The sequence below is a fragment of the Sinocyclocheilus rhinocerous genome, unplaced genomic scaffold, assembly GCF_001515625.1.
Source record: "Sinocyclocheilus rhinocerous isolate Xijiao unplaced genomic scaffold, SAMN03320098_v1.1 scaffold2000, whole genome shotgun sequence".
Classification (NCBI taxonomy): Eukaryota; Metazoa; Chordata; class Actinopteri; order Cypriniformes; family Cyprinidae; genus Sinocyclocheilus; species Sinocyclocheilus rhinocerous.
In genome coordinates, this window is record NW_015630998.1 from 422,000 (window position 1) to 435,281 (window position 13,282).

The 13,282-nt window shown below is 38.1% G+C and overlaps 1 protein-coding gene across 1 annotated transcript in view; it reads right to left on the reverse strand.

Moving 5' to 3' along the window:
- Positions 1–489: 489 nt before the first annotated feature.
- The window catches only part of LOC107741008 (extracellular sulfatase Sulf-1-like), a 106,407-nt gene continuing 93,614 nt past the window's right edge, over positions 490–13,282 (reverse strand). Inside the window, exons 11-19 of the mRNA XM_016553584.1 lie at positions 10,006–10,216; positions 8,513–8,768; positions 8,298–8,394; positions 8,121–8,215; positions 7,313–7,390; positions 6,472–6,644; positions 6,238–6,380; positions 5,825–5,948; positions 490–2,700 (exon numbers count right to left, since the gene is read on the reverse strand). Of these exons, the coding sequence (XP_016409070.1) occupies positions 1,907–2,700; positions 5,825–5,948; positions 6,238–6,380; positions 6,472–6,644; positions 7,313–7,390; positions 8,121–8,215; positions 8,298–8,394; positions 8,513–8,768; positions 10,006–10,216 (1,971 nt within the window). The 3' untranslated portion in view covers positions 490–1,906. The remainder of the gene's footprint in view (positions 2,701–5,824; positions 5,949–6,237; positions 6,381–6,471; positions 6,645–7,312; positions 7,391–8,120; positions 8,216–8,297; positions 8,395–8,512; positions 8,769–10,005; positions 10,217–13,282) is intronic.

Below are 13,282 nucleotides of genomic sequence, written 5' to 3' on the forward strand. Positions count from 1 at the left end.
AAATAATGTTATTATTTGTATAACATTAAGATGTTATTAAAATATATATTTTTTTCTGTGAAGTCAATACATTTCATTGCATTATGTATTAAAACTAAGTCATCCTACACCTTCAGCAAAATGGTACTTTGGTACCTGACCACAGTTCCAATCTTTCTTAAATAAAAGTAAATAAAAACTGGTTTCTGCTGCCTTCCTGGAGTGCATACATTTATAGAGCAAACATTAAGAAAAATGAATGGCATTGGTAGAGTCATGCCAAGACAGCCTGCTCAGGACTTCTTGGCAGAACGTTATTAATGGCTTGACTGTTATTCAAAGCACTCCGCCCAGGACATGGCCTAAAATAAAGAGCATGTGTAGATATAGAAAACAATTTTTATGGCTAGAAAGGATAAAACTAATCACAAAATGTCCACAAGTATGATACACATGAAAGAACAATGAAATAAAGTGCATTTTCATCATATGTTCATACCTTTTATTCAATTAGCTTATTTTCATATCCTGGAAGGCAGAATCGCATCTTCTACACCCAAATAACAATAGATAAGAACTTTAACTGTAAAACTCATTACTTTGCAGTACATTATAAAAAGCTCTACAACTTTCATTTGCAGTGTAACATCAGTGTCGCATTTTTTTTAATGTAATTTCATTAAATTGTCCAATCCAATCCATCAATGAAAGGTTAGAGGCACAAGCTAGGTGAAACAAATGTTTGGCAGATTTTTATTTCAAAACAGCTTCTTGGCTTTCCAGAAGCCAGAATTGTTTCAACACCACTGGTTAAAAAGTAATGTAATATTTGCAAATTTGGCAGGTAATTTCATATTCAAACAATTTTTACTTCAAAAATGAATTTAGACATCACAATCCTTAAAGACAGGACGAAAATGGTCAGAAAGCTCGGAATAAATGCCCATCTCACATTCTTCACAAATGAAACAAGCTACTTTAAAGTAATTACTTTTTGTAGGTTAGTGAAAATGTTAGAGTCATCCATGATTAAAGCACAGTGAATGCCCTTCTTATATTATATGGACTGAATGCAGCAGAACTATACAACATTTGTGAGAGAACCATTTCACCAACAAGTCAAACCTTTGAACCCACAATCCAAGAGTATAAAACATGGTCAAGCAGTGTTTTAAAGTGTAAACAGTGAACCGAACCTAACAAGCTGAAGTAAACATAGAAGAAAACACCAACGATACTCATTAACGAAAGTGAATCCAACAAATAATGACTTGTGTTGGGTGTCAACATGGAGTCGTTTACGTCTAAAGAGACTGCAGAAGTCGACAAACATGAAAAAAGTGCATCAAATATCTGAGGAAACAATCTGCATGTGGTTAATCAACGCTATCTCACGACCAATTCGTACGTATTTTACGAGGTGGCTAATTCGTACGAATTCATATGACCTCACTCGTAGGATTTTATACGGTTTGTCTAGACCCCAGTGACGGGTAGGTTTAGGGGTGGGGTTAGGTGTAGGTCATTCGTACAAATTCATACGAATTGTGCTACTCGTAAAATATGTGCGATTTAGCAAAAATCGTATGAATTTGTATGAGTGAGGTCGTACGAATTAGCCACCTCGTAAAATATGCAATATGACGGTTTCACCATTTTAACCTGTTTCTTAATTAAAAATACATTAAAACCTTACTTTGATGGTGTTTTCCCACTTGAGATTTAAAACCAAACCCAACATTTAAGATGCATCCGATACTTTACCTCTACATTTTTATATTTATATATATATATTTTTTTTTTTTACAAAATACATAACACTGATTTCTAATAAATGGAAGTACCTGTAAAAAATAAAATAATTCATTGGATTATACAGGAGAGCAGTCCATGCTCCATGGGGTTAGTGTCTCTGAGTTGGCTGGCTTCACAGTGCATGGCAGCAGTCCTTTCTCAAAGGGGATGGTCCCGAGGCGCTACCCTCCGAGTCCTGAACATCCCTGGGCTTGTGGGTAAAGGGTTTGACACTTCCATTCCACTTCTCCTGTAGGGTGTCACTCCGGGCTGGAGGAGTTTCCCCAGCAGGCTCTGGGGGTCTGGCTGGCTGCGATGAGAGGGGAAGGTAACCCTGGGCCTGAAAAATGTCCTCCTCATCTTCCTGCAGGTGGAGATCCAGAATTTTAGAGCTGCGCAACAGAAAGTCATGGCGGGTCTCCAGTTCAGTGACGCCGTTGCCGCTAAACGTCATTCCGTCATTGTCCAACTCGTTTTCCAGCTGTTGAACCCAGGTGTCTCCCCTGGGAAGCGCACTTGGTTTAGTTGGGCGGCCTTCTGGGAGTTCATTAAGAGACTTTAAATGACTCTTTTGAAGAGTTTTGGGGGTCAGACCTCTCGAGGGACCTTTGGTGACAGGAATCGGGGGCCGTTCCTTTCGGATTGGGAATCCAGCACCGCTGGCCTCCTCCGGGACCCCGGAGCCCAGCTCAGCCAGGGGATCAAGCTTATCGGTTTGGTTGAGTGTCTTTAAATTTCTCAGCAGTGCAAACATACTATCTACATCCTTCCAAAAGTTCATCCAGTCATCCACGTCAGGACTGTAGTTGTGTCTGTGTTCATACAGACTCTCGTTCACGCTGTACAAAACTGCCAGTCCTTGCCAGTCAATGACCTCTGTGAAATTGGGCAGCTTAACCTTTGTGGATGTCCCAGGCTGGCTGTGTTCTGGAAAACGGGAGAGGGGGAAGTGAGAGAAATCAGTAAGGGTTGATGATTGCCGCGCAGAAAAGCATTTGCTTTGGAATGAGTCTAAAACATGCAGTGCTTTTTTAAGCCTTAGACCAAGAGAAAAGCTCTATTCTGAAGCAGTAAAGCAGTGGGAATGCAGATCAAGGCAACTAATGTCCTCCAAAACAGACACCCAAAACCAATACATCATAAATAAAGAGTGCGCAGACAGACTTAAAATCTGTGCAATGAGGTTCAAACCAAAATGAAACATCCAACGAGAGACTGAAAAGATGGAAAATCCTGGAACCAAGAAATCAGCAACCCAAAAAAACTAAATATGAGGCTGAAAGTGTGGGTAAGAGGTAGAAAATGAAAAACTGCAATAACAAAAGCGTGTTAAAGGAGGGCGAGAGAATGAAAGGAGCATTCCCAGAGCGGGTCAGGCAGTAACTGATGGCCTAGGAGACATGGGCCGCACTGAACCAGAACTGCCACTCAACTCGGGGTCTATGGAGATGTGGTGTGCAGTTTGGAGAACTACTTGAGAGTGGAATGAGAACAGAAATGGGTTCATATGGTCTCAAAGACTCACAGGAATGAAAGGCTTGGCCTCCTCAACTTTGACCATTTTCGATGCTGCTGTTGCCTGGTAAGCAGGTAAGCCAAAAAACAGAGATGTCAAGATAGGCGTGAACGAGAAATATGTACGAAAAAGTCTGAAATATTGATGTTCTGTGGACTGAGAAGTCCCCACTAAATGATGTGTATGAATAGCCTTGGATTTTATGTAAATTATTTGAGTTTAGGAATACATAAAAACAACAAGCAATACATTAGGAGTTAAAATTAGAGGAATGATCTTGTAATTCTAAAACTTGAGGTTTTAAATACTAATATTCATGTCATTTTTAAATATACCTGAATTGTTAGCTCAACCCAGCATGCAACCACACACTTAGCTCAATGAAACATGGCGTATTAGTGGAAACAAGCTGCCCATGCAGTTATTTCGAAAGCCAATGAGGGATTCAAAAAGTGTGGATACCTGTGTTGATCATAGCTTCCTCCATCTTTACTTCCTGATCAGGAAAATAAAAGCATTTAAAATGTTAAATGTCTATTGTGATTAAAAAACAAACAAACAAAACAATCACATTGCAGTTCTTCATGCATAACCCCCAGCTCCTGAGGAGAGGTATTGTTAGATTAAAGACACAATGAAGGAATGAGGATGTGAAAGATGAGGAAAATCCTCGGATGGTCCTGAAGAAAAAGATGGTAAGTGTAGTATTAAGAATGGAATGAATGTTATACGATGACATTGTTAACAGTGTTGCATGACTTGAGGTCACAAATAACATGAGAATATGCCAACATGCAGACTAATATGTATTAACAACATGCATCTGTTTTTGTAATATTTTGTACATTACTAAGTGGCAAATCCTATTTTTATTAACTGTCTTAATTCCTCAATAATCTAGTCATGTATGGATGTGTGTGTTCACCCCAAATTTTTTTAGCCTGAGATATCATCAAACTTTACCAAATGTTGTTCCAGACCCTTTCTTTCTTCCATTGAAGACAAAAGAAGAAGTTTAACAGAATGTTCATGCTGCTCTTTTCCATTTAATGAAAGTTAATCGTAACTAAAGGCTGTAAACACACAAAAACTACAAGTGGTCCATAAGATGCTAAATTTCAAGTCATCTGAAATCATATTACAGCTTTGTGTGAGAAAAAAAAAAAGATAAATGTTTGAAGATAATCTTCACAATAATGTAATGTATGACTTCATAAGACTTGGTGCTTTTGACTTTTTATGGAAGAGAGTTTTGCTTTAATGAAAGAAAGTCAGATCTGGAATGACATAAGTATGAGTACATGCTGAATTTATTTTTGGGCAAACTATCGCTTTAAGTTTAGTTATTTATTTTATTACAAACCAAAACCATTGTTTTTGCCTCCGAAACACAGGCGCTGACCTCATTATTGATTTAGTTGTTGAAAAGCTATGACAACTTGTATAAATCAAAATATTAAATAATACAAAAACCTTTATATAACTGGTTTTTATGATGTCATTATGATGAGTCAGTCTCCTCTCAAAGAAAATTATTAACGGTTTTCAGAACAGTGAAAATCTCAATGGTCCTGGCCACAACAGGTTTTAAATTGCCAAATACCCAATGTTACAGAAACCTCTTCCTTCCCAGTAATGAACAGAAAATAATCCTGCTAGAAAGTGTTTTTTAAACCACAACTCCACTGCTAAAAAATATTTAAAAAAACACACTCAGAGATGAATGTGTCAATATACAGTATAAGTTTACAAATTTAGATTTTCAAAATTACACAAAGCACGTACAACAGCCACAAACATAAAAGAAAGCATCTCTTTCACAGGAGCCATTCATCTAGTCTGGCATTCACTAAGAATGAAAAAAAAAAAATGCAAAAGTATGAGATGATGTGATTGCTAGGCTGCTGGAATATTACAGTCCCCTGGTGAGGGAATAAAATGAAAAATATAAATGGAAAAAACGAGATGAGCAGACAGTTTAGACAGAAACCAAACTCAGTGACCAATCCATCATCCACAATTAGATATCGTGCCACATGGCATCCCATATGTGGTTCATCCCATTCATGCATCAGGCCGTGTCACAGTAATCCATGCTAGACCAAGTTTTGTTAAATATCGACTACTTTCCTCTCAACTTGGACAATGAAGTATTGGCTAAAAAAATTTAATAAGCCAGCGTGTATCACCCTTTATTAAACCATGCCATTTTTTCCATGTGAGCACTTACAGTACATACCTGCTGAAAACAAAACCTAAACCAGCCTAAGCTGGTCTGTTGGTTGGTTTTATAAGGGTTTTAGGCACTTCAGATGGTCAGGCTGGGAGACCAGTTGGAGACCAGCTAAACACCAGCTTAGCCAGACCAGTAAACCAGTTAGGCTGGTTAAATCTGGTTTTTCAGCAGAGATGCAACTGAATCTTTCAGATCTGGATGTTGAAAACATCTCAGAAGCAAAAATAAAGGAGTTCTAGCATGTTTCATCCCTCATTTCACACTGAATGGGTGCTGCAGAGACAGGACAGGAGTGTTACCTGCATCTAAGCCTTTTGGCCTCGGGTTGCACTGCTTGTGGCCCTGACAGCTCCTCATTTCCATCAGCTGTAAATGCAGTTGGCTCAAAACGTCCCTCTCCACTGTATAAACTGCGTTGGTTAACTGCAAAACATAATATGCACTTATTGAGTCAGCTATTGTAAGTGCTGTAATTATAGATAATGACTCTTCCTGTAAGAGCATGCTATTATCTTACAGTATTTTTTTTTATTATGGGCTGCTAAGGCTTTTATTTAAAAGTATACTGGAAAGAAACAAGAAAGAAGTGAGAAAGAGGGATCAAAATTGAACCTACATCCACATAGGGATGCACTACAAAACTACTGCTATACCACATCTCGGACTTAGAGCAAATTTTCCAATTAAAATACAACTGAGAACACATCCTCACCTGATATGGGTCACTGTTAAGATCAAAGTACTCCAGGAAACCAGTGGCAAATTCACAGAAGAGTGTGTTGTGAGTTTCATTTATAGTTCTCAGACACCAGTATGTGTTGTTGTTAGAGCTTGTGCAGGCACAGAAGCCACCCACTATACGGAAAGAGAGAAATTTGACAACGTATTTAACTTAAAAAAATTATAAAATCAATGCGACTAGCAAAATCAATGAACAATTCCTTACAGTTCCAGAAGGGGGCGGTCTGCCAGTGGTCATTATTATGCGTGAAGCAGGTGAGGCCAGGAAGACTGCAGTCATCACCCTTCCTTTGCCTCTTCCTCTCCTTCCTCTCTTTCTTCCTGCGGCGGATCTCGGTGTAGAGTTGAGTCTTGCTGTCCACTTCCTGCATGGCCTCTCTGGTGGCATAAATAAATGAGACATTAGAGCTAGAGCGAAAGGGAACTCCATCCCAGGTGAATTACACAATGATGGGGGAGGCAAACCAGCCAGCTCTGCACATAGATGGGGTCAGAGGTCATGAGAAAGTGGAAGGATTGGGTACACACCACCTCCCCTAAAAACCACAAGGCTCTTATCCTATTTTCAGACCAGGGTGTTTCATAATCTCACAATGTGTTTACACTTCAAAATGAGTTTTTACGTTTATGGATAGAGATGCTTATGAAAGAGCACTTAATTTAATGACCCCATCAGAACCGTGACCCATGGACTGAAAAAGTACTGATTAACTAATCGACAACATGTAGCCTACATATGAATGCATGCAACAATTCACATTTAACAGGATGAAATAAGAACTAATGGATTCAATGACACTTCAACATTTCAACCAGATTGACTGAATTAAACAATTCACAAGTCCATTCATTATTTCACATACAAAATTCTTTGATTGAGTGGCAGCATTATCAATGTGAATCGTACCACACGGTCAACAAAGTGTCTTAGAGACACTCTACATGGATTGGGACATAAATCCAACACACTTTATCTCAACAATAACTACAGACGACAGACAAACTGACGAGGCATGGACACATGTACACACACGAGAAGCACTCACTTAAAGGGATGGAGATGGTCATTCCTATTCTTCAATCTTTCGGGTTTGTTTTTCTGCTGTCTCTCTTTGCTAAAGTAGCTGGTTGTAATAAGGAGAGAACAGCACTAAATTCAATGAGTTCAGCTGGAATTTCTAAAAAAAGGCCTTGAACAAACTCAGTTTGATTTGCAAAATACTGCTGTTTAGATTTAAAATGATTAATTTATTTAATCAGGAATTCAGGATTGAGAAATTCAGTGTGTTATTCAGCACAATATCTAACCTATTATTACACTACCATTCAAAAGTTTTAATTGGTTGGTAAGATTAAAAGAAAAAGAAAAATCCTCTTATGCTCACCAAAGCTATATTTATTTGATCCAAAATACTATTTAAAGTAACTCTTTTTTCATTTGAATATATTTTAAAATGTGATTTATTCCTGTGATGACAAACCTTCAGTGTCACATGATCCTTCAGAAATCATTCTAATATGCTGATTTTGTGCTTAAACATTTCGTATGATCAATGTTGAAAACGGTTGTGTTGCTTAATATTTTGGGGGAAACTGTGATGCATTTTTTTTTTTTTATAATGTAAAATCAGTACTGTTGATCAGTTTATTGCACCGATGCTTAATAAAAGTATTTTAAAAATCTTACTGACCCCAAACTTTTGAATAGTAGTGTACATAGAGGAGTAAAATAAAACAAGAGAGATGAGCAGTGGAACGATGAACAATCATGTTTACATAGTCCGCTCAGATTTGCCTCAAACTGATCCAGTTCACATGACATGAATGGCCTAACAAAGATAAATGTCAGCTGACCTCTTCTTTCCACAGTCACACTCATCTGGTCTCCTCCTCTTTAAATGGCCTCTAACCTCACGCAGTTTCTTCATTTTATCCTGGAGAAGTTCAATCTATGGGACAAGTGTATAAAATGAGCACCATGTGGTTTAAACAATTGTAATATTAAAGATAATACAGGACAGTGGGCCTCACCTCTTGGTCCACAAAGTTCTTGTGGTCTTTCCACGCTCTGGAGGACTGGTAAATCTCTCTTTCACAGTGCACAGTGTCATTCATTAATATGAAACACCTGTGATTCCAAGGTAAAATGAGCAACAAATGAACAAAACACACTTTAAATAGTCTAAACTACAATAATATTGAACTCAGTTTATGTTTAGAGGTGACCAAAGGCTTGGAGTTCTTACTTATGTGTGACTTTAAGAGAATTGGGGTATCCCACAGCATTAGTATCATCCGACTGCATCTCCTCCGATCCGTCATCGGACTCCAACCCGAAGTCCGAATTAAAACCTCCCTCAGGCTCATGGTGCCGTTTGCTGATTTGTCGAGGCTCAAGGGGGGTTTTGTCATCAGCCTGCAGGTCCACATCGTAGATTTCACCCTCAAACTCCACTGACAGGGATCTGGCCGTCCGTGTGTGAACAAAGCGGGGTCTGAAGCCTGAGGGAAGACATCAGCGTCAGCTACACATACTTAAATATTTATATGTCATAGTTAAATATTTATATACATATTGCTAGAGCTCATTAAATTTCCTCTAATATATTTCAAAAATATGCCACTTCAGCTCATCACCAATAGATGGCACCAAAAAATATGACCGAGTTCTCTCACAATCATGGGAGTGCGAAGAACAATTAATTAGAAGTAATTAAATAACATTTTCAGCAGTATAACAGCTAGTTTCATAGCAATAGTTTTATAATGTATAATAGTAAAATGTGATAAATGATACTTTTTTATTGTCACATGGTACTGCATGTACAGCTTTACCCCCTAAAGTATGATTCATGATGATTATGATTTTTTTTTTTTAATTAAAACATTTAGTTAAATGATGCTGGCCAACACCAGGCTTTTGACTTAGCTTTATTAATAATTGTGCATGTCTAGTTTTATTAATTGCATTTATTTAGCATAAAGTTAAATTCTGTCAACTTAAATGAGGTGTTGAGGAAAAACCTTACTGTTGAGGGAAAAATAATGAAACTATCATTTAAATAATGCATGTTGTAATAAGGCAATATTAATATTTATAATGAAATATTAACATGCAGCAACAATACAGTTTCTACAAAATAAATAAATATTTATGTATTAAGCAGCACAACTGCTTTTAACACTGATAAGAATAAGAAATGTTTCTTTAGCATCAAATCAGCAAAGTATTCTGAAGGATCATGTGACACTGAAAACTGGTAATGACTGCTTAAATTACAGAAATAAATTACATTTTAAATTTTATTAAAATAGAAAAGAGTTATTTTAAATTGTAATATTATTCATAATATTAGTTTGTATTTTTCTTTTTTTTTTAAATCAAATTTAAAATCAAAGCATTTAAAACATTTAACACCAAATAAAAAAAAAAGCCCAAATTACCCTTGGTAAATAGCTCTGTATGTAGTTTTAGGGTAGCTAACTAGTTTAACTAAATTATGAGAAGTTTGTAGCTTGGGAAGACAACATTTCGATGTTCAGTACTTTAGTAGTGAAGTGTTTGATTCTTCCCAGTGACTCAAAACTTTTCAATCTCTTCACTCTATTGATTTGCTAATTGACCGTTCCTAGGCTGCATCATTAAACCAGTAGGTGGCGACAAGTGAGTGACTTTCAGTCCAAGTCTAAAAGGTCCAGTGTTTGTCTATACAGTCTTGAACAGAGTGCATATACTTACGTGGATTACTGCTCTGGGCAAACTGTCTCTGTGCCCGCCGTGCTGCCTTGGCCCCTTTGTAAGGCCGGTCTCCACAGTGGCAGTCTTTCTCGCGGCTGTCGTAGCTTCTAGAGCGCAGACTCCTCGCCCTCTTCTTGGATCCTTCCTTCAGAGAGCCCTTACACTTCTGCAAACGCCACTTCCCGCTGACCTCCTCCACACAGTGCCATTTCTGTAACAAAAAGGGAAGGAATTCAGCTTGTGGGCAGACATTTTTGTCTGGCTAACCACTTATTGTGCAAGAGCCGCCTCATTTGCATAACCACAGCTGTTTTTCTGAATGAAATTAATCCTCTGTCTGTGAACGGCGAGCTTAGCGGTCAAACATCTGCATCTGTAGAGTAATCCCATTAATTCACAATCACACGGCACAAGAGCCACCTCGCAATTCTTTCCCATAAAAAAGCAATTTAGACAATCTCCTAATTTCGCAGAGCTGTTTGTTTTGCAAACTGACCACAGCTCAGACATGTGCTCACAACTATGGGAAACCATATCCAAACAATGGCCACAACCCTGTTCTGATTTCCTGTGAAGCTCTGGAGTCCCGTCATTGAGTTTATGTATCTGCGGGTGATGCTGTATCTGTTCACAGCGAGGATGTTTGTCTGAAGGGCAGTAAACCAAAAAGGAGTTCGCCAAAGCTTGCTTGAGCACTTTCACTCATTTAGTTCCTCCAGAGAGTGTAGGCAAATGCACTAAAACACGTTGAGCATTTCTTGTACCTCACCCCCCCCCGGCGAGAGAGACTGGCTCCAAATAGCCAGAAGTCAAACAGACATAAGCAAACAGTGCCACAGCCAACTATGTGAAGCCTCACTACTTGAATGACGGACTCAGTCTCAGGAAGAAACAGGCATAAACTTTCACACAGACTCAATGAAACACACTGCCCTCATTGACCTCACTGCAGGCAGTAGGACTGTGTTAATGCAGTCTTTGCGAGGCTTTTTCAACACATTCCTACTAGTCAAAGTAAAAGAAAGAGTATATTGGAAAAACAGATACTGATACTCTATTCAAGCTAAGACTTGAGCTGGAAGTTTTGTCTGTGCTCAACAATTAAACCATGACAGTTTTCCAAAAGAGTGCATTTCACAGGAAAACGATGTCAGTAGCAAATGCTACCGTACTTATTGAAAACATCCAGTCATCGGGTCAGAAAGATTGTTTAATATTTTTGAAAGAAGTCTCTGATGCTCACCAAAGCTGCATTTACTTGATCAAAAATATAGTAAAATAGTATTAAAGTTAAATATTATTACTATTTAAAATAGCTGTTTGTTTTCAAATTGAATATATTTTAAATGTAATTTACTCCTGTTGTAGAAAAACTGAATTTTCAGCAGCCATTATTCCAGTCAGTGTCACATAATTCACACGAGATTCAGAAAATAATCCTATATATAACCATTCTATACACAATTTTTTGACCTCTGCTATACAAAATCCATCATGCATTTGGAGCACATTTAACTTAAAGGGAGAGTTCACCTGCAATACTTTATGTGCACAAAGAAAACAATGGAAGAGAAGAAATTGTTGCGTTAAGTCGTTTTCTTTGCACACAAAAAATATTCTCGTAGCTTCATAACATTAAGTTTGAACCACTGATGTCACATGGACTATTTTAACAATGTCCTTACATCCTTTCTGGGCCTTGAACGTGTCAGTTGCATTGTTGTCTATGCAGGGTCAGAAAGCTTTCAGATTTCTTCAAAAATATCTTAATTTGTGTTGCGAAGATGAACGAAGGTCTTATGGGTTTGGAACGACATGAGGGTGAGTAATTTACTGACAGAATTTTCATTTTAGGGTGAACTATCCCTTTAATGATGCATTTAAACTATAAGACAAGGGACTTTTGTTAAGAAAGCAAATGGCATCAACTGTTTTCATGTTGAATTTAACAAAGAATTCAGGTCTATTCCTAAAAATATGTTAGGACCTTTCTCTGAAACTACTTATTCAGCTTTGTTCTGGCAGGTGACTGGACTAAAGAAGACTGAAGCCCATGTGTTATTCCGACAACTTTTCTGCATTCAATCAAATTTCCAGACAAAGTGTTGCAGGCAAACACTTAACTTGACCATAAAAAGAATCTGGTTTGCATTACTGCAGTCCTTGAAATACTGTCTGCATTTACGCTACCTGAAATTGTACCAATTTGTAATGTTCAGCTCTTTCTGATTCATTGCCACACCACAGAGGGTCTGGTGGAGCAGGCACACACTGTGCTGATGAAAGAAAACGGTGACCAATCTCCAATTATACTTAATTTGGTGTAAATATCGGTTTCAATTACATTGGCACCACTCATAAGACTCCGTCTGTGAGCCGCACACTCCAATCTCCTCGTTTCGTGCAAATGAATGTATTCAATCATCATTTAAGGTTGGGACAAAGAGCATTTTTTAGTGCATAAACACCCTGGTTCAAGCCCATAGTAAGATAAACAAGGCCCAGGTTGAGACTATTTGAATGTTTCAGAGCAAACATTGTGCATATGTGTGCAAATTCATAATATATATATATAGACAGTCGGTGACAAAAAGAGTAATGCATGTGTGTGTGTGTTTTGAGTTTATACCTGTCCTGGTTGTTCGCAGGGCGTCTGATACTCTGCCTGCTGACACACCTCCTTCACCTTCTTGTATTTGGGTAAGCTGTTAGAGTGTTGTGTGTTCAAGTTGCCTCCTGACTCATCTTTCTTGCGCAGGATTTTGCTGGAATGACAAATGTGCTTTGGTGAGTTGCTAGGCCACGTTTTAAAGTTGGCAGCCTCACTGAAGTTTCGGAAGCCTGGGAAGCATAGCCGTCCCACCCAGGTCAGCATCTCATAACTAATGTGTGGAGAGCATTATAGCTTTCACAGCACACAAAAACAATGTGACCCAGATCCTCCATGATATATCTGTCCTCTGGAGATATTTGTCCTAGTTATTTAGTTGTAGTTAGTTCTATTAGATTGCATTTAAGACATTTTTTGATGTTTGTTAAAGGAATAGTTCACTCAAAAATGAAAATGTGCTCAATTTACCAGTGGCGGCTCGTCGGGGGGAGGCAGGGGAGGCACAGCTTCCCCATAATTTTGAGGTGAAAATGGGAGGAGGACGATTTAATGTTAATACAATTCACAATTCATTTCAGTTCATGTCTCAGAACGTGTATTCTTTTGTTTGTAATTTCACAGTTGTAATACCATAACGTGAAAGCGCCGCTTTTCTATCGCAAATGT